General features: G+C 42.3%; 1 protein-coding gene across 8 annotated transcripts in view; it reads right to left on the bottom strand.

Annotated features, from left to right (window-relative positions):
* The window catches only part of RAPGEF6 (Rap guanine nucleotide exchange factor 6), a 123,053-nt gene that overhangs the window by 41,499 nt on the left and 59,529 nt on the right, over nucleotides 1-22,025 (bottom strand). For all 8 annotated transcript variants that reach the window (XM_038186366.2, XM_038186368.2, XM_038186361.2 and 5 more), the window contains 3 exons: nucleotides 8,141-8,272; nucleotides 1,214-1,397; nucleotides 247-383 (listed from right to left, as the gene is read on the bottom strand). In XM_038186366.2, coding sequence (XP_038042294.1) covers nucleotides 247-383; nucleotides 1,214-1,397; nucleotides 8,141-8,272 — 453 coding nt within the window. The remainder of the gene's footprint in view (nucleotides 1-246; nucleotides 384-1,213; nucleotides 1,398-8,140; nucleotides 8,273-22,025) is intronic.

Genomic DNA, 22,025 nt, shown 5'->3' with positions numbered 1-22,025 from the left:
TGCTGGTTTTGACCATCTCAACCATGCTGAAGTCCTGAACAGGGAAGACTGTAAGATTCAGCCTGCATGCTACTAAGTGATGGACTAAGGTTTGAGGATTTTGGAAGTGAATCACAGTAAGAGAAAGATTCCCAAAGCCTTCAGGTGTGGGAGTGGTGCAGAGAACATCTCCCAGCCCTCTCACCCAGGTGCCCTCACGGATCTTCAAACTTCGGTGCTCAAATCACGCTGTGTGCAGTTACTTACTTCTTGTCCATCTTCAAGTATGATGGCTCCTGCTTGCTCTACTACTTCAAATATCATCACTGAGCAAAGTTCTCTTCTTACAGACATTGTCATGTTTGCAAAGGCCGGGAGTTGATGCATAAATTCCAGTAATTGCTCTGTTAGGCAAAGGAAACATTGGTATGAAGACTGCAAGGCCCTGGGGCTCCTTAGATACCTTACCCTCCCACCGGTATATTAAACCTCAGTTTAATTCACGGAAGGAATTGCTCAGTGGTATTACAATCCCTTTTAGTGCCTGCAGCTGAACGAGCCCAGTATGTGTTTTGTTGGCTCGGCAGTCCTGATCGGGCACTGCTCGACTCTTAGGGCGGCAATCTAGCTAAGTGTAAAAGCACTTCAACTACAAACATTTAGGAGAACAAAAATATCCTTTCAGTACACTAATTATAAGCTTGTTAAGAGCATGAAATGCTTTTCCAGAGTTTAGAGGAATAATCAGAAGTATAGCATAACCTAAATTTTACCACTAAACTAACATCAATTTCTAGTTGGACGCTGCAATAAATTAATTTCATTTCAAGTGTTTTGCAGTTTACAATTAAGCTTATCTAACTAGTACATTCTCTTTGACATTCACTGATTAACTCTATAGTTACAGGCAGTCAAAATTACACTGCTTCTCTTGTATCAGCTGGTAAAATGACTATAATACTTAACATCTTGTGAGTCTCAAAGACTGTTTTTTTGTTGTTTTCCTTTGTTTTTTTTAAATACTTAGCTTCTCAGAACAAATACTCTCTTGGATAGTAAGAGGAAAATCATTTAATTAACAGTATCACTAGAACAAAGTCATGTCTGAAAGGCATCATCCATAATTATGAAGATATACATTTAACATCAACTCATTGAACAGTTTACATACGTGCTTCTCTCACTCATGATGTATGATATAGTTTTATACAAAGATCTTTTTTTTTTTCCTCACCAATATCATCATCAGTTTTATCTGCGGGCTCTTTCTCAAGGCACTCTCGTACAACATCTCGCCCTAGAAGTGGATCTGAAGTTCTGTCAATATCTTCATCTTCTTCTTCTTCTTCATCTTCAGAGTCTACAGGTGCTTCTGGAAGACCCGTTAAATCAACATCTCCCATCTCACTTTCTGTAGCCTAAAAAGAAGACATCCATCAGACAAAGAGTTCAATGTCTTCAGTTTAATAATTTATGGTCTTATTTATACACAAGAGTATAAATATATACCACTGGCAAAGAGCAACACCACGCTACAGAAATTATGATCGCAAGTTCTGAAAAAATTAACATATTGGGCATTTGCTCCCTTTACTTATGACACTCCCAATGAACTACAGGCAATGTAAGCCCATCGACACCAACAGTGTCACACGGAGGAAAAATAACCCAGGGTGAGTGGATAAAATTAAAGGGATTTGATCGATTACTCATTTCCATATTGTAACATGGACTTTCACCCTGGCATACAGTAAGTATGTCAGGTGAAGAATATAAATATGAAAAAAAAGGAAGTAAGGATTACTCCTCCCATCTCTGTTGGCTGACTCTCACTTTATAGCATTTGGTCTTCCTTGTGAATTCATGAGAGCAAGTGTTTTTTTCAAAATTCAGGAGTTAATATTGACCAAATAATCATATAATTCAGCAACAACGCTGGTTACCCAATGTCTGTAGACACATTTCTGCTGTCATCAATAGATGGCAATATAGACATCACGCTGAGCAGACACATGAAGCAACAGTATAAGATAAAGCAATACTGGCACCAAAAAGCAGCATCACACAAGAATCGTTTGCAGTATTTTTTTCATGTAAAGTTTAAATGATGTAATGGAATGAAAATAGCCTTCCAAAACAGATGGAAGGCAAGGAAGAAAAAAAAAAGTAGTTTCAAAATTTCAATTTCCACAGAATACTTCTTCAATCACTTCTGTTTAATTTAAGCCAGCATGCAATTCATTTTTCTGTTCAAATTCAAAAATTTGAACAAGATGTGTCACTTAGAAGTATAAGGCAATTATAAACAAACTTGCAGAAATTGCTTTTTTCATTATTATTATTAAGCGAACACATTTACACTGATGATAAACTAATGTGTTAAATATTCTGCATGTTCACAAGACCTCTTAAAAAAGGGCTGGGTTGGAGAAGGCATGCTAGCATGTACAGTGCTAAAGTTTCCATCACAAGATCACCAAGTATTTTTATAAGTTGCTTGTTGTCACTGTGACAATTCAGATATTCTATTGGCAACGAGAGCTATACCCCTAAACTTTTTCTTATTTATTGTTATTATTGATTGATTTTATATTGTTGAATTTTAGTGCTAAGTGTAATCCCTCACACTAACACACAAAATATCCATCTATTGAATAACAAAACCCTGGAAGAGGCCAATGAAGGCCAACACATAACCCACAGCAAATATGATGCTGACAGAATCCTTGCACAAAATTGATCAATGGACACCTATTTTAAAACTTTTTATAAACAAATTCCCAGCGGCATTAGTTGGACATATATCTTTTAAACACTAGCTTCTATCATTTTATTTTTAAAAGTGCCATCAGTATTACCATGTATCCTGAACATTTATATTCAATTTTGGTATATTTGCAGAGGCACAGATTTGAGAAGACCAAACTCTGAGTATCTGTGCCCATCTACTTGACTGCCAGTGATTTTTACAACTAGGGGCAGAGTCCCACTAGAACCTTCCCCCACAAAAGAGTCAGAGCATCGTTCATTAACAACAATTCCCTGACGTACCTAAAACATTTCACTTCCAACCACTTCAGGAGAATGGCTGGAGAGAGAGCTATCAGCAAACGACTACACCACAAACCGGAGCTGTTGCAAGTCTGTGCTCCATTTGGCACAGCCAAGACCACTGCGAGCCCATTTTGATGGCTGAATATTAAAATGGAGATAAAAGACTCTTTGCTCTCCTCAAGTTAGAACTATTTCATCAATAACTCAGTGACAGTTACTAATCCTGGCTCGTGCCTACCACTCGAAGCTCTAGACATGACATAAGTAGCTGGAGTGCTGAAGCACTGGTAACTGCTTGGGAAGACTGAGTGGCATCATCAAAACCAACGCTGTCTGATTAAATCCAGCAGACAGCACTGCCTCCATCTTCCTACACGCTCCACGCTGCTCTCCTAATGCAAGTCCCAGTACTTGGACAGATGGAGCAGCACTGCCTTATTTTCGAGGCAGAAAAATATTGAGTTTTAGATATACCATTAGATCTTTGAGCATGTCCTCGTTTCAGTAATTATCCATCAAACCTAATAAAAAAAAGATTACATGATTTAACGTAACTATTTCGTTCAGAGTAGGGTAACAATAAATAGGGTTAATTTTTTTTTATTTTTATTTTTTACACTACATCACTTCACTGGCTTATATAGCTCACATTAACAGCTTTGGAATTAAGCCGAAGTGCAAATTGTGCTTGGAGAGCCTTGGCAGCACATGATCAGCACGGCATTTTATTCAAGGACTTTTCTAGCATTTCTTCATCTAAACAGCCACAATACACTGGTTTGGGAGCTAAAAACATAAGAAGCAGCCTTCAAAATGTTTTGGTGATAACGACTCGTATTCCACTACAGTGTCAGAAACATGCAGTGACAGACAAAAGTATTAAATGCACCACATGAAGGATTTCCTGTTCTGTAATAACTCCGTATGATACAGTATTTTAGTGCTCACCACTCCTGACACAGCCCGCGATTAAGAGCCTGTTTCCTTGTTGTTTTTTCCCCCTTTCCTTCCCTTCACATCAATTCTTTCATGGGAAAAGTGTCCAAGGCGTTTTACAGAATTGATAGAAAAATCCTTAGTAAAGGACACTCCCTGATGCATATTTTATAGATAATCCATTTTAATATCAAATCCTTAACCACAGCCAGAATTATTGCTGGGCAATAACGGTGCTGCCCACAAGTAATATATATTGCCAAAGTGACAAATGGGAGATGACAGAAAAAGAGAGAGAAAAGAACCGCTACGCAGACCACTGGCAGAACTAAACAGATAAGGCAAAATAGATGAGAATTTGTCAGTCAGCAGGAGAACAGCTTTGCAAGCCATCGATAAAGGCAACAAATTCATTATGCTGTAGGGGAGACCATGCCCACCAACATCTAGCAATACAATCTGGACAACCTACGTGACCATTGCCGGTCTTCTTAAAGCCTGCTCCATGAAAGTGTAAAGGAAAGTGTTTGCTCTGTGCAGTACCTGCAGGATGACTTTTCCCTGAGGACATCTTTACAAGTCAAAGGGGCTGTTTGTAGAAGTTATAATCCCTCATTTCAGCTGTTACATGCATAACCACACAGCCTCCCCTAATTCTGTCTAAACACCTCGCTTGGAAGCTAGGTCAGAAATTGTCAGAAATGAGTTGAAGGAAAAGAAAAAAAATATATATATGTGTGCAAATTAAATTTAAGCTTTTCTAAAAATCGTAGGAGAAAATTTTTAAATATACATATACACACACATATAAAAATACAACCAAAGGTCTGCAGTCTGACCAAAAAAAAAAAAGCTGCTTTGCAGTATTCCAAGCAAGTTGGAATTTGCAATATACACATTTGGACATTTTGCCACATAAAAACCGAAGGCTTCAACTGGGAGCAGTAATGGTAGAGGATAAGGGAGAAAATATCCTCATAAATTTATTTTCATAAGCAACTGAGGGTTTAACACAATATGTTCACAGCAGTGCTTACGGGCAAGAACTTGTTTTCTGCCGATCTCACCTTCAGCTTTACATTCATTTCCTGTTTAACTTCCTGAACTGAGATGCAGCTGGAACAAGTGAAACCTCATTTCAACACTATCAATGAATAAAGTGCACACAGATGAGCTGAAAACCTTTCCAAATCTCAATAAAAAATGTTTCATTCTTTGGCTCCAATCAGTTTCCTATTCTGGAATTATGGTTGCACTATTTACTGTAAAAATTAACGTTAAGATGTCATTAATTCAAAAGGTCACATCAAGACTACATTAATAAACATTATTCAAAAAATACTGTTCCTTTGCTGACACTAATGATAGTCCTAGAGAGTTTGGCATGCAATAGATACGAAACCGACTGCAAAAGCAAAGCAACATTTTCCAGTTTATGACAAGCTGTATTTTAAGATACCAAAAATATTTTCAGCTACTAAGCCAGTACACTACAAACTGTTGAGAGTATCAGGAAGCTTCTCCACCTTCGTAATACCAAAATGAATCCTGGAGGGAATTTATTTTTTTTTAATCCTTCCTTCTGATTTCAAAATCTGCCTCTATTGATACGTCATTGCACATCATGCTGAATTAAATGCTGTGCCGTGACTTTATCACACATCACGCAGTTAAAAGTGGGTAACAAACAATAGGGGACTAATCCCAAACTAACTGTTAAAGTTACTGCAATAAATCACGGTGAAATACCCAGCATTCTTGGACAGCTTACTATTTGCACGTTACACATAAGACAAGATACGAAAAATGCTTTAAAAACTCAACAGGAGGAAAACAGCTTTTTCTCTCCCCCAACATCCCTGCCATGACATGCCCATTGCACGTCTTATCTTCATCCCCAGTGCTTATCAAATGCTTGATTCTCCACTGCTGTCTTTAGAAATTAATGACACTGCAGCTAGCTCACGGATTGCTGTGATCATCTTGGAAGATCTCACGTGAGTCTGACAGTGATGACCTGCCTCAGACTGACTCAGAATTGTCACCAGAGCTTACAGGGCTCCGTGTTCCCTACGAGCTGCAAAAATAGATGGGCGAATGTCATTGAAAAAGGAGATTCCTACTGTAAGGTCCTCACTCCTTCCAGAAAATCTGCACTCATTTTCACATTAACTAATTTCTAACTCCTTCAGGGACAAAAATACATTTCACCACCGTTCATGTCACAGGGCAGATAAATACGCTGCTCCGTTATTTCTTTTATTTATGTAATTCTTATTTGTTTAACAATCATGATCTTTTGGCATTTTTTGAAGAGTAGGCATGCAACGTTTCAAATGCATTTAACCACACATGATAAGAGTATTCACTTATTACTGGAACGATATTTTCTTCATTAATAATATATTTCAAGTGCTTTTCACTTACAACAATCTTTCCAAACCACTCAGGTAGACAGGCAGACAGAAGATGGTCAGGAAAATCGCCCATCAGCCTCAATATATAGATGTTATAGATGGTACAATACCCAGATTAGTTCTGTTGATTTTGACTATTTATTTTGAGTCAACAGACTTGATTCCAAGGGAAAACAAAATTCAAGATGTAGAACAAAATCTTCCAACTCTGCCGCTCTGAAATCAAGGGTGCATTTTGAAAGCATCATCTATGATGCAAGCTATTGCTGCCCCAGCCGGCAGTGAGCAAACCTAAGGATAACAGATTAACAGTCTAGTCTCCCTATATTTTTGTCCTACTTAATGCTGTAAAAGGATTTTTACTTCTAATGTTTGATCTTTAAAGTTAACTATCAACACTTTGCTGTAAATAAAATACCTCCCCAATCGCTGTTTCTGGTGAGGAAAGACCCAAGACGGTACCCAGGAAAAGGGAATGGGTGTCTAAAGTCCAGTTACACCTACATAATGCTAAATAGTCGCTACAGATTTGAAATTGCAGTTAGATTTCAACTTAAAAGTGGAATGGTTGTGCAGTTACCAAGACAAACCCAAGATGACCACCCTCATCAACCAGAATGAAAGACACCCATGAACCTAGCTCTGCGATTTGACATGAGGCAGTAGCTCTTGTTCTTTTATAGACAATGAACCTAAGTTATCTCTGAATTTTCCTCAACTTCTATTCACAACAAGCAACACTGGAATTTCTACAACCAGTTGGTGCAGAGAGCACGTTTATGGCCATGCTTCTGTTTGCAGGACAGGACATCTCACTGACAACAAACACAATCAAGGAAGGAGGTATCTGACAGGCACAGTTTCATGAAATTTGTTCCATAGTCCAGCACATATCGTTAAATGTGACTTTTAAGAGCAACAGCACACTTGTTGGTATATAAAGATGTGAAAAGCACCTCCCTGTGCAGCATTTCACCTCTCCCAGCTGGGGAGGTGGCACCTCGCCCCAGGCGTGTGCAGCAGCAGCAGGGAGGGGAGCCGCAGATAAGCAGCCACTGTTTTGATTACAGAACGTTTAACACCAATTTCCTTCCTTCCAGAAAAAAAAAAAAATAATAATAATAGGAATAAGACATTCTCAATATTAACATGAGTAGTCAAAACCAAACCCTAAGTCTTTGCTACATGTGATAAGGCAAGAAATGAACTGGAAACAAATTCTTTCCATGCGTAAGTCTGATGCTAAATGGTATAAGGATTTACTACATTTATTTTATCGCATTCTGTATTGCAACTCCGCTCATTTTTCATTATAATCTATTATCTGTATAAGCTGTGATTAACCAGCATTTAATAGAACTATAATGAAGTAAAACACTGGCACTGATGTTCACCTGCCAATAGTGTAATTGCCACCCTCTTCTGGTCACCATCACCTACCTCAGTGCTAACAAAACTCACGGCGAGGAAAAACAAGGAATGGATTGCCATCAGAAGCAGAATATGCACGTAGCATTACAGATACACTTTTACAAATTCTGTGCAACAGCTTCTGACAGACTTCTGACAAAATCCTGCCAGCCAACAGCAAAAATAACAAACAAACTTAGGAAGTGGAAGCCTGACCTCGTGTTTTCTGATAAACAGCTGACACCACAGCAGCACAAAACGTTACCCAGAGCAATTAGGAAAGGCAAAATGCAATTTTCAGCTGGGGGAGGAGAAGGAAAAATAAGAAACAAATGCAATTTTACCTGATAGATATCAGACAGGCTGCTGCTCCCAGAATCACTGGCAATGCTACATCCAGACTGGCTTGAAGGGACATGAGTCACCTGAGGATGAGGATTGTCTGTAAGATGCATCTTGGTAAGATCAGCTGGAAGCTGCAAGGAAAATGGATTTGGGGAAAAAAAGGAAAAGGAAAAAAAGAAAAAAGACACATAAATCAGATTTGTTGGCAAAGTTATCCATAAAACCTTTGTTACCTATTTGAATATTCACTTGTACGTTGACACATATTTTGAGAAAATGGTAATTTAGACTGAGCTTGCCCAATCATACTTCTTGTCTTATATAACTGATAATGATTCATCTTTCTATAAAATGAAGGTCTAGTTTCTTTACAGCTCACTGATATACACTAACAAAATTAAGAGCCTGTAAGATAAACAAGAGACAATGCCAGCCAAACAGCTTCCAACTTTACCATTAGCTTATCCTGCAATCCAATATGGAGAAGGATAACTGTTCACAAATTCAAGCCTTTAATTCAAGAATAGCCTTAGAAAACATCAATATACAACAAAAGAGTTAAGTAATCTAAAACAAAGTTTTGGTCTATAAACTGCCTTTTTTTTTTTCATGATGATGACTACAAAGCAGGGATATTATGTATTTCTGGTACATGCAAATTCAACAGTGCTTCTATTTTATCTATCCATAAATCAACATGTATATAAATATGTAGACACATTGTATTGTATACTTATACATTATTTGGTTCATGCTCAACTGAATGAGCAGAACTTTTTATATTGTATTCCTTTAAAAAAATGTTCTTACACAGAAAAAAAAATCTGAATTACTCTGGCAGCATCAACTATCACGATCAAAGGGAAAAGGCTGCTTCTGTAAAACAAACGAAATTCCACACAGAAGCATCATCCTCTAGATAAAATATTCAGTTCTACTAATTAAAGGACAGTATTGTGCAATTGTTGTTGACCCAATGTCATCCTTATAAATGGTGACTTTTAAGCAAGAGGAGCACTTTATTAAACACTCGTTCATAGATTTTTTTTTGGAACCATGACTGGTGCTGTAGGTCTCAGCCCAAAACAAAAGGCTGTGAGTCCTCCGACACACAAACCATAATTTTGATTTTCAAAATTGTGATGAAGACCATGGGGGATGTTGTGACATCTGTCATCCCCAAGTACATTCCCAATGCCAATCATCACTCAAACCTGAAGACACAAGAAGACTACAAAGCTAGTTTTCAATATGCTAATATCTACAACAGCCCTGTTTTGAATGCATCTTAATTTCAAAAAGTGCAAGATATTTGTCCTTCAAATTAGTACTTTTATGTCCACATGTATTTGGAAAAGGATAAATCTGTTTAAAAGGTTTGAAAAAGAAAAACACAGCTAAACCTTTACAAACTCCACTTAAAAACAAAACAAAAACCCACTCCAAGCAGTAGATGCACAGCAGCGAACTTCATCCAAGCACAAAGGAAACGCAACACTTTGAAGACTATGTTTAGCCACCAAAAAGTTTTAGAGACTGAAAAAATCTATTTTCAGGACTCGAGAACAGAAAAAAGGTCACGGTGCTCAGCTGACGAAACCCAGTGCGGCGGGGCAAGGAGCACCACCACGCCAGCACACGCAGGAGGAGCTGACGTACGCCGCGATGTGACCCCTCCAGCGACCGGCAGCGGCACGGAAACGAAGCGGGACAAGCTGAGAATTAATTTTAGCAGGGAGTGCCAGCTGGCTTCACCTGAAATCCAGGGGAGTTCTTACGCTATACGTTTTTGTGGCACACGCAGAGAAGCGCCATCCATCTCTTGCTGATGGGTGGGCAGCAGCAGGCGTTACGCTGCCTCCCCAAAGCTCTCCAAGGTCTCCTTGGTGCTTTAGCTGATGCCCACGGGGTGAGCAGAGGCTGCACTCCCAAACCTCCCCAGGACACTGCCTCCACTCATGCCACGGGCAGACGCTGCCCTGCTGCTGCTGGAGGCCAGCTGCTGGCCTGGAAGGATGCGAAGCGCCCATGAGCAAGGTCAGCACGTTGCTTGCCAGCGAGGAGGAAAGGCAGCAGCAAGCCAGGGCTGCTGGCAGGCACCGCCGTGCTGGAGGTTGGTGTAAATGAGAAACCCAAGAGTTTTAGGAAGTGGTGGAACAAATCAGCCTGGGTGGATTCACTGCCCCTACCTCAAAGGGACCGCAGTTTGGCTGTGTGCTCCTCGAGGGTCCCCGTCCTCACCATCTCCCTGCTCCGACAGCTGCCCAGAGTGCGGCTTCTGCCAGAGGTCTGTCCAGCATTGGACAAATTAAACTACCTATCCAGATTCCTAATGATTTACAAACTTTCAATACGGCTCAAGCAGCACTGCCCCAGCAGTTTGTGTTCTCTGTGTACAATCTAAGATCCTTGCGACAAAGGCTGCTTTATACAGCAAGGCTGAGAGCGACTGCTGGGACAAAATGCAGCTCTCACCATCGGAAGGGAGCTGTGTATGGAATTGGTCTGTACTTTTCATAAATACACACTGCAGACTAGCTCGAACCACCAGCACCACTCCCCAAGGAGTGTTTCTAATCAAGGCATTAATCACTTATAACCGATCTCCATTCCCCCGGCCAGCACTGCCATCAATTCCCCTTGCTCACACAGCACACGGCCTCCTGCGATGCTCCTGCTGGACGTCGCAATGTGACTGTAAAAGACATTTCGTGCAGGTTAATGTAAGGAAAGGCTGCAATATCTCTTTAAATCGGAGAGAGATATAAGGTTTATTTGAGACAAGTGACCTTTAAAGTGCTGCTTGCCACTCTACTCAATCTCCCAAAATAAATCACAGCTTCTGTCTTTTGTATGTCATTTTTATTACCCAAACCGATTGTTCTTTCCTTCAGAGCTCGCTAAGCAGCAATAGGGGGATCGGATGTGTTTGGACCAACATGACAGCGGGCACGGGCAGGACTCGTGGATGTGGCAATGAAGTTGCTCGAAGTGCTTTAAAATTGTCTGAACTACCAGCAAAAAGCATTCGCTTATTCAACTATGATCTCTCCATGTGGGAGAAGCTTAGAGCTTATTCCAAATGCATCAGTAACTTGAAAAATTGTGTGTTATGGAAACAAGGTCAAAACAGCAAGGTTCACCTATGTCCACATTAGAAACTTTTGGAAGTGATGTGTACATATCCCCAGTAGCTTCTGGCTAGCTGTGTGCCACAGCACCCACAGGCAGGAAAACCCTGAATATCCGTGAAACTCTCATGAACAATGGTTTAGAAAATAGATTATTCACCTACCACTTGAGCTAATAACAATCCCCACCTGCCTTCTCCCCTAAGAAATTACAGCCTGGAACCCGAATCTGAAACACCATACTGCAGCTCCGAGCAACGGGGAGAGGGGAAGCAAGGAGACCAGAAGTGAAGGAGACCAAAAGTTACAGCCTGCACAGCCACCTCCAGCTCTGCCCTCCCACAGGGCCAGCAAAGTACAGGGACTCCAGAAGAACTGAACCAACAGAGCGGTTTTTAAGACATTGCAAGTGGAGTATGTGAGCTGCTGAGAAGGAAATAAACACCAAGTCCTTCAGAAGCCCGTGCCAACAGCAGCGTGTTTTGCCACAAGGGCTCGGAGGCGACAGCAGGCTGGGCTGCTTTTCCCTGAGCATCTGCGAAGGAGGCTTCTGGCGGGTTCCTGTCCTTGGGCATCCTTGTGAAAAGGATGGTCCTGGGGAAAAGTGTGGAGAAACCCACTGATGTCAAGGGCAATGGGCAAAACCCCAGGAGGCTGCATGGGGAGACGCAGGATTGAAATGGGAAGGGGGGAACCAGGAGGGGACAGGGACCCGACAGTGCCCACCACTCTGCGAGGTGTCCCGGGGGAACGGCTCCACGGTGCCATGTGTGATGCTGGGGGACTGGCACAGAGCTATGTGGACCTGTACAGGTTTGCTAAAATCAAGCTGAAAAGGTTGAAAATTAAAGAATAAAAGAATAAGTGAGAACCTAGTAACACAGCATAAAAGCTATAAACACCAGTCATGAACAATTTGGATGAAGTTACTGGCTGTTCAAGAAGGAAAATCCCCCACAAGAACAACCTTATGCATCTCGTAATCTGCTTCAAAATTATTCATCTGCTAATAAACCACTCAAAACACGTGCTGCATTTCAATCACTTTGTTCACTGTAAGCAGTATGAAAGAGAGAAGAGGTAAGGAGCACCCCACGGACCGCAGCGACCCCGCGCCGTGCCTGAGGGTGAAGGTTCGGGGGGCTTCTTGCTTCTCAACAAGGCATACTTCCAAAAGTATACTTCTTATGTCTAAACAGATAAAGACGTCCTGCCTTGCCTAATATTGAATTATCAACTTCCTCAGCCTCGTTTGATGACGAGGGCAGAGGCTCGTTTGGTACGTGATGATTTCTCCCAGGACTGCTGAGCTTCCCGACAGCCCCCAGCCAAGAGCCACGGTGCTGTTGCACCAGCCAGGCCCGGAGACGCTGTGCTTTGGCTAGAAATGGAGTCACCTACCTCACACAACATGGAATCACGCCTACACACCCCAACCAGACACCAGACATTAGAGAAAATTGCATATTCCTTCCTGTACAGCAGGCACCACCCAGCAAAGACTCACCGGCTGTGTTTTTACAGAGAGGCTTTCGCAGTGTTACATTCACTACCAGGGAACTCCTCAGGGGAAAAAAAAAAAAAAAGTGTTGGCACCTCCTTTCCCCACCCAAAATATCCCTTCGACTTCTCAAAATCTACCAGCTACTGACTGCAGACGACACAAGAGCAGGAAGGCAAATAACCTACGTGGAGAAGCAGCATGTTCATTGGATTTGGTTTCAGGTTTTTACACAATCAATGACACCAAGTGTTCTGTACATCACAGGACAGTGGATAATTCTGATCTTACCATTAAAACGACCCATTTCCATCCCATCTCAAAGTTGAAATGCCATTGTTCTGTGTATGAACTGGGGCTTTCATCTGTAAGATTCATTTAGCCCTGTGTATTACTCTGACAAAGTGCTAACAGAAGAGGCAACATTTGTCAGCAATGGAAGGAGAGCCATTAAGACCATATAACATGCGTGTCTATATACAGACATTGCAAAAATCCCTGTATTCTTTTGTGTGACAGGCTACTTATGTCTACAATTGCACTTTAAATGGCAGCGATGCTCTGTAGCGCACCTTGTGCACTTGGCAGCACACACGCAAGGCACGCATCCTCTTCTGCATCGTTCTTGAACAAACCTCTCAGCAGAAAGGCTGAATCACATAGAAACCTCCTAAAATGTTACAAGTCTTCGGCTGTTCTGGAGCACATGTACTGCACATATTACGGTACGATACTGTCAGCTCCAGTAACTAGTTTTCATTAAGAATTAGGCCACTGTCAAACAATAAAGTAGTTGTCACATCCAAGTTTTTACTTTGTGCATCTTTCTGAAAAGTTTTCTTGAGCTTACTTTGCCAAAGTAAAACAACAATAATTTCAACATAAAAACTACAAAGCAAGAAGTGTGCTTTAATTGCTGGTTCTATACCTAGGAAAATGTTGCTTCTCTGTTTCTAGTTCAACTTCTAGGAATGGAGAAGTACTACCCTAAAAAGAACCACAAATTAAAAATATATGATTGAGCCGAAACCCACATACCAACTCAATTCCAGATTTTCCAAAACTAAGAGGTTACAGCTCTATCTTGTGAAAAGACAAAAAGAATTAGTTCTGACACAAGTAATACCACCCCAGCTTTACAAAGGCGCGGTACTTTTCCCCCATTGCCACCAAATGCTTTGCAGCAATTTGACGCCACTGAATTTTTACACATACAAATTTGCACCTTGTTTTCCAGCTACCCAGTGCCGTACTGAGCTGCATCTCCCTCCATCACATTTGAAAGTATCTCGTTTTCCAGACATCCAGTCCGAAGGGTCTGATAGCCAAAGATGCAGGCAAGACAGCAAAAACTGCCACGCTCCTGGGACGCCTGTGCTTGAACAGGAATTTCCAACTAACGTTCATTTTCTAGATGAGTCTTTATAATTAATTTAGTTTCACGTTAATATTTATATCCATACCTATGGTCGCACAGGCTATACAAGTGATCTGCCAACTTTCTCAAGTCTTATGTCTGTAATTTTGAAATTAATTGGAGAACAAATTCCGACGTACGCTGTGTTTCCCAAGCTAGCAGACCTCTTCTACAGCCCCGAGTGGAGTGCGTCTGCAGTGACATTCACTTCCTACGTAAACGCCATTTACTCTCAGCAGTGAAGTCACACAGAATACTCGGGAATTAAATTAAAAGCTAATTTTGGTATGGCAGATTTTAAGAGCGCACATGCCCTGTACAACAGAGCAAATTATGGGATCTTTTATGAGATGGCCACCAACCCGCCCTTCAGAAGCGCACTGAGGATGAATGGTAGCCTGAGGATAAACTTCCCTTTACGTGCTCCCAAGGAGGGCTCTGCCTAAAAATTCGGGCTATAGAAAAGTCATCGCAGAGTTTATACAGAGAGAAAGCAGACACATAATTCGTAAGTTACTATTGGGCAGAAGTTAACACACGTAAGAGGGTGAAGTGAGAGTTTTGTCCCTCTGTTCCCCATTCTTTACAGGGAAAGGGCTGAGAGCCTCCTTCAGCGCAGGGCTCCATGCTCTGCACGCTGCAGTTCCTGAGGGGCTGATGTCAATTTGCTGGTACCTTTCCTACTGAAAAGCTGCTTCTGTGAGTTTGCTCTGCAAGTTTTGAGATTAAGTAACAGCACCTCCTGGAACAGTCTGAATAACCTTAAAACACAGGATGGAAGGGCGTATATAAAAAATGGCAAAATAGCCTTGAAAAGAAGGGCAAAGGACCTATGAATTACCTTTTGCTACATGTAAAAGAAGCCTCATCCATCATGCTTCATCCTGCATTAAGTGGCATGTTTATTAAATGTGTTCAGAAACATCCTGACCAAAAGACTCACCACCAGAAAAGAACTGGTGCAGGAAGCAGAGTCCGTGCAACTCTCCTGCTGTGTAGCAGCCATTAAAAATGGAAAATACTGGAAGAAAAACGGACAGTAAGGAAGCAAAAGTTTCAGCTTGCCCTTTATTTGATACTCCTTGATAGCAAAGTGTTTCACCAGTTCTCCGAGGTCGCTGTCTCTGAGCTCACCACGGATCGATCTCGGCTGGACACAGGAGAAGCACCAGCCTCAGACGCAGAGGGAACACGCTGTCCTTTTACAGGCTGCGTAAGCAAATCTTCTGTCCTTGGTTTCACAGGCTGTCAGTAACCTTATACCTTATTTTCTTTTTCTGAAGTTCCCTGAAATGTTGCCAGCACGAGGAATATCCAGAAATGGGGCTGATTCCCACCGAACAGCCCCGGACGAGCATTGCAGCCCCGCATGGCACGCACCCATCACCCTGTGTGTGCTTCTGTGCCTACCTCTCCCCTGCACCCCTACGCTGCCTAGCAATCCCAATTTTAGGGCACACATTTATTATTTTGCTTATCGTTTGTGATTTTCCATTGAAAGGTTTTCACTGTATTAAGTTGGAACCCATTAACACACCCTTAGGGCATTAACTGTGATCGCACTCGGTAACCCCTGAGATTTAGGAAATGCTCCCACTTGAGCTCCATCACAGCCAAGTGCTTCAAGGGCAGCGATTTCCCTTTCTTGGCTGATGCAGAAAGTTCAGGCTGTTACGACCTGCCAGTTAAAAAAAGCCTCCTTCCATCCCTTCGCATGCCTTTTTTTCCACTGATGCCCTTGATTCAAAGTCTTTCGTTACCGTTAGAACGAAATATTCTGCCCACATTTCTTCACTTTCATTCCCATTTGCATGTTAAGTCTTTGGATCCCCATCACCGAAGTTTGCCATTTTTTCTCACCACTGAAAGCTAAGGCATAACAAGACTTAAGAGCAGCCTTGGCTAAATAACCACTGCAGAAAAACTGTGACAAGAGCCACTGATGCGATGAGTTGGGTTCTTCCCACAGCAGGGTTATCACAACCCAAATCTGGTTATTTTAAATACCTTGTGATCAAAGACTCGACCACGTGAAATAGGCTCCGTGCAGAAAAAACTCCCTGCAACTGGCATTCAGCTTCCCTTGATCCGTACCAGCTTTGAGACAGCAGCTGACTGGCTCTGGCCAGCACTGGAGCACTGCTCTGGATTTCTGTGCTCTGTCGGCACAGGTACCTCTGTGATTTCCCTGTTCGGATGCCTTGTTAGCTCTACCATCAGTAGCACACCTTGTTTTCTAGCATTTTATTGCCAGATATTTTGCTGGTCTCACTTGGTGCCTGCAATTCCATAACCACTTAGCTCATTTTTCACCAGTTAATGTACTTCTTTAGTTCTGGTTTTTCTTTCTACAAAGACTACCCCAAAAACACCGATGTTCACTCACACACGTGCCGTCAGCCTCTTGCCAAGCAAACCTCTCCATACACCACTTCTGTTCTCATCCATCCCATTTATTCCATCCGAAGGGAAAAACAAACACGCTCAATTTTTTCCTTATCACCAGCATGACAAATATCTCATATAGCCCACGAGTGAAATCATGAGAAACCGATCACTGGAAAGTTATTTTTCAGTATTTTCATTAGCCCTTTTTTTCTAGGGCTTTATCTACAGAAGTTAACTCTGGTTTATGCGCTCACTTTTTGCATAGAAGCCACAGTTCTGCTCCAGTTTAGACATGTGTAAGCATAAAACATATGCAGAGCTGTGCTAATGGGAGAGGAGAAAGTTGCTCCTCTGAGGGCAAGATGAGCCCGGCTGAATTACGGATGCTGACATCACTCACCGACTTACTTAATGCAAACAAAAGCATCTCCTCAAAGACCACAGCTGTTCCGCCAGTGGCACAAAAGCAGATTTCTTTAGATTTCTAAAGAGCAGCACTGATTTTCTAAAGAACAGCACTGATTTTTATTTATTTATTGGCTCCACGAAGGCAATAATCGGTCCTGAAGTTAACCTCCCGAAGCATCCAGCCTTCTCCATGAGTGACAGCCGCCCTGCCGAGAGCCCAGCTCAGGGGGTGCCGATCGCCAGCTGATGGATCAAATATTTGCCCAACAGGTTCAGCTGAAATCCTGTAACCTTCAATAACATCACGCTAAGAAAAATGGTGCCTCTCCCAGCCTCCGAGCTCCCCTTTGTAAAAACGCACGCAGGATGCACTTTTTTTTGATGACAGATTTTTTTCAGCCCTTGTTTCAGCTCATTAGCTGCGGTGTGTGCTCACTCCAAGCACTACCCAGAAGCATCTCAAGGAAACAGCGACCAAGCCAACACCGTTCACGACAGCCTCGCAGTGCCTTGAGAAGCATTCCTTGTAGTCTTCCTAAAATATCCCCAGGCTTACAAAAGAAAACTGAAAAACCAAAAAATACACTAAAAAAAATACAACCCCCTAGAGGCTGCTCTATGCCCCCAGCAGCCAAGAACTTCTTGGTCCTTATGGCTCATCCCGTGCGGAGAAAACAAAATCCTCAGAAGTATAAAAAGTATTTTGTTTCCTTAGTAACAATAAGGTGACGTGAGGACAGAATTTCAAAGTAAATTCTGGTGTTGCCTTAAACTACATACGTAATGCAATTTTAATTTGGTTTTCATATGTTTAAATTATAGATCACTGCTCCACTTTAACTCACGATAACGCTCGGCATCTGACACAAAAACATCTCGGCTTTGGAGAAGGGGGGGCTTTGGCTGTGAAGATGCTCGTTGGTATGAAAAAAGCGTCGATGAAACCCCACAATACTGGGAACACCCAACATATAAACACAAGCTGCAGTTTTTACAACCACCAATTAATACAGAGCAACTCTTTTCTGGCCTAATCACAATGTAACATTTGTAAAACGCCAAGAATTACGCCCTGGTATTATGAAAATGTTACAATAAGAGCTCAAAAAGACGTTTTCAGCGCTCGAGTTCAAATTCTGCTGTTTGTTCTTGCCACTGACAACTCCCTGCAGGACTAAGAGCAGCGTTGGTTGGATAACTACTGCAGAGGAGCTGGGGCAGCAGCCAGCACCGCGATGAGCTGTGCAAGGAACCCGAGGTTCAGAGCCATGGAAGCCCCAACATCTGGGGAGCATCCTGAGATGGTTCTGCAGGGCACACGGAGCTCCACACCTACATGGAGCTTCGTCTTCACCTAATAATTTATCAACTCCTATATACACTGATTGGTATAAAATACCACTGAGAGGATGGTCCCTCCTCATGCACCCCGGGGCTGGGTGCCATTGGCGTGGATGTGCCAATTCAGCTCCAGCTGGGGGCTGCATCCCTCGCTAACCTGGCCCCCAGCCCCGCTGGAAAACAAAGGAGCACCAACCTTCTGTCCCCATCGTCTCTGCATTCCTACAGAAAGGCATTCGTGGAAGCGAGAGGAGCACAACGGGGTGGTCCCGAGTGAGCTTCTGGCTGCACGCAGCACTGCAACAAAGCCGGTTTAAAACAAACAAAGCCCAGGAGGAAATAAATGAAAAGATAGATGTTTGTTTGCATATTAAGAGCCAATTTCCGATAAAAACAATCCTTCAGGAAAAGGCTGTTTCTGTTGAAAGTAGGATGTGTGCTTGCATTTAACATCGAACTTATTGTACACTGGAGTATGAGAAAATTTGAGTTTTTAGAGTAAGTGGCCACACTGCTCATATTAAACCTTTTTTTTTTTTTTTTTAGTCTTCATAAATTGTCAAGCAAGAAGTGCACGAAAAAAGTTTTACCTAAAATATCACGCAAGTTGTTTTAGAAAGCAGAGCTGAACATCCAAGTGTAATGGATGTCCACGCATCAGCCCAGGCCCTCGAAGGTCTCTCCAAGCCCTCAGCTCTCACATTGCACCATGAGTAACCAGAGGCTGTGCTCCTGCAGATCAGTTACAGCACAAAAACAAGGTGATCCTGCCATTGCAGGGGGTGGAGAGGGAAAAGATCAGGAAATATGGAAAAGGAGAGGCCATAAATATTTTGAGGAGCTGGCCAGACCTCCAAAAACCTCAAAAACTGAACCGTACAAACCAAGCAGCTAGGAGGTGAGAGAACCATCAGTGATTGAAGATCCGAGCTCACAGGGCTGTCAGAGGCTGTGTGCCCGTGCCCAGGAGCTCGGGCAGCGGGGTGACGAGCACCCATGGGTGCCACCTACCCCTAGTGACAGTGGAGGCTCAGCACCGCTGAAAGCTGAGCTGGGAGCTGCGGGCACAGAGGAGGCACAGGAGGAGAGGTGAGGTCAAGAGGTAGAGAAAGATGCTGTCAAAATCAACTGAAAAAACAAAGCAAAGGGTCAGTTACTCTGTTTGCACCGAAAATGTTTAAAATTCATGCTACCAGGGCTACGTTTCACATGAGTGCATTAGCAAAGATGAGGATGACATCGAATCAAATCAAGGAGCCGCTATCCAAGCTCTGTTCTTCTTCTGATGAGCTGAAAATAATCTTTAATTGCGTGAAGGTTTCAGCTCAGGATCTCAGAGATCAAACTGATGCCCTTTGAAGTCGGAAGATGATGTTAGGCTGCTTTTATTTATGGTTAACTAAAGCTTGCATCACATCCCTGCAAGACAGCAGCAGAAATAGGAATGGGACTGCAAAATGACTTCAAGTTTTCTGCTCTAACCTCAGCACAAACTTCTAGGGAGCAAACTTGCCTTTTGTTTTTATGTTTAGCATTAACAGATTTTATTTGAACAGAGAAAAGAGAACTCGGAAGCCTAGATAACCCAGGTAAAGGAGAAAATAAGCCACTGTCTACTGTTGTTAGACAATTTTAATGCGCACCTGGGATCTTAAATGAACCCAACACTTCAGAAGCTGAGAAGTCAAAATTTCTTTTCTGTAAAAAGCACATTATCTCAAAAAGCATCCCTTTTTAAATATCCTGCACAGACACATTATCTGATCACTTCCTATTTTGCCCATCAGACCTCCTGACACACAAATAAGGTTGCTATTTATGCATTCTAGCCTTGGGAATTTTAGGCTGTGCATGAAATTCCTGTTGCTGGAGAACCCTGCACATCCAAACACTTTAATGCCAACTTCAAAACGGGGCTGTGTTTAAGAGTTTCATATCAGGGAGCGCCTTACAGTCAACAGCCACTGAGAAAGTTACGATCAGAATTACAAAGACAATCAAAATCTTGTGGATATGCATTTGAAATAATTTGTTTGCATTAAAATAACGTGTTTGTATCATGGGAATCCCGCTTAGCATAAGCTGAGTGCCTCATGTGCAAGTCTGCTGTCTGTGGAAGCAGTCCTCTGCTTTCCTTTATGTCCCTCCAAAGTCACAGTGGCTTGGCAGCTGGGGCAGCTTTGCCACGCTCCTCACTGCTCATCCCATTCACCACCTTTGCCGAAGGATGCCTGCATCTCTGCGTTTCATCTTCTACAGCCTATCACCCCAGGGAGCACACGGTCCCTAGGGCAGAGACATTTCTCACGATGCACTTCCAACATGGGGCTCTGCTCCTGTGCTGGTACCTCCAGAACACCGACAGAAGGAACAGCCAACACCTTCCTGCAGCAGATGGTGATTGTTGTTGGAGACCTTTCCAAGTACCAGCACAGCCCTGAGAAATACCATTCACCTCCACGAGGCTCTGCCCAACAGGGCTGGATGGCTCAGCAACCAACCTTCAGGTGCACTGCAGAAATCGATCCTCCTCAAAGTTTTGTCTCAGTTTATCCTCTTCTTTGCAGCATGTTATGCAGGAGAAGAGACTGCATTGGTTATTTGACAGATGTCTACTGCACCTCTTTTACTTTTGGAAGCCAAAAGGCACAGACACTGCTCCCAGGGGTGCACACAACGCTAGGCATGGAGACCCCATGTCCCCAGAGCTCCTCTTCCCAGGGGTGCCATCTCCAAAAGGCAGCTCTGCACTTCTGGGTAGCCATAAAAACTGATCCCTGTGTTCTCCTTTATGCCCCTTCACCAAAGCTTGCCTTTCGGATTAGTCACAAGGAGTGTGACTTCACTTTGCTCTGATTAAACAGACGTAATGCTACTGGCACATTCAGAACAGCTACAATTACAACTGAGTCAACAGCCCGTTTTCAAACTGCTGTCTTATACCTCACTTTAAAGGCAACTCAATTAAAAAAAAAATCTGGGACAGGTACCTATGCAAGTCTATGGAGTTGGGAATTTAATCACTGAGAAAACAAATGGAAGATCAGATGGTCACTGCTCAACAGCAAGAAACAATTCCAGCTACAGAATGGGATTATAAACTACTTGACATTTTCAGGTTTAAAGTTACAAGCTTGCATATTTTAGAATTTCTGAAGTCAGTTATTTTACTAAAATATGTATTATTATAAAGCACCCATCACAGAAACAGATTTCTGGAAAAAAGCTTAGACAAAAACTAAACTGAATGAACTCAGATATAGCTCAGATAATCAGTGTGTTTAATCCTAGCATACTACTTTTCAGAGTTTCAGAGCTTCAAGAACTGATGAGTTCTAAAAGTTTTTTTGGGGGGTTGCAGGAATTTTGGGGAGCTTTGTATGGTTTTGCAGAACAGGGCTGTAAGTGGTTTCCCTGTGTTGGTTTCAAAGATAAACAACTTTTATCTGTGGACTGGGATGCTAAACCAGTTAGTAAGTTTGGATCAGCCAAAAGAAAGAAAGAAAGAAGGAAAAAGAAATGAACAAAACCAACCATACATACATCTTTCTCTCCGACGTTTTACAGAATTTCATTTTTGAATAGCAAATGCGTGAAGAAATGGCAGCAATCCACTGGGTATTGTCCTCAGTGCTGACACAGGGGTCAAAAGCCCTTCCAATTATTGTTATTTCCCACCCTCCACCAACCCTTGTTTG

The sequence above is a fragment of the Anas platyrhynchos genome, chromosome 14 (assembly GCF_047663525.1).
Source record: "Anas platyrhynchos isolate ZD024472 breed Pekin duck chromosome 14, IASCAAS_PekinDuck_T2T, whole genome shotgun sequence".
NCBI lineage: Eukaryota > Metazoa > Chordata > Aves > Anseriformes > Anatidae > Anas > Anas platyrhynchos.
This window is presented reverse-complemented; position numbering and strand designations above follow the sequence as displayed.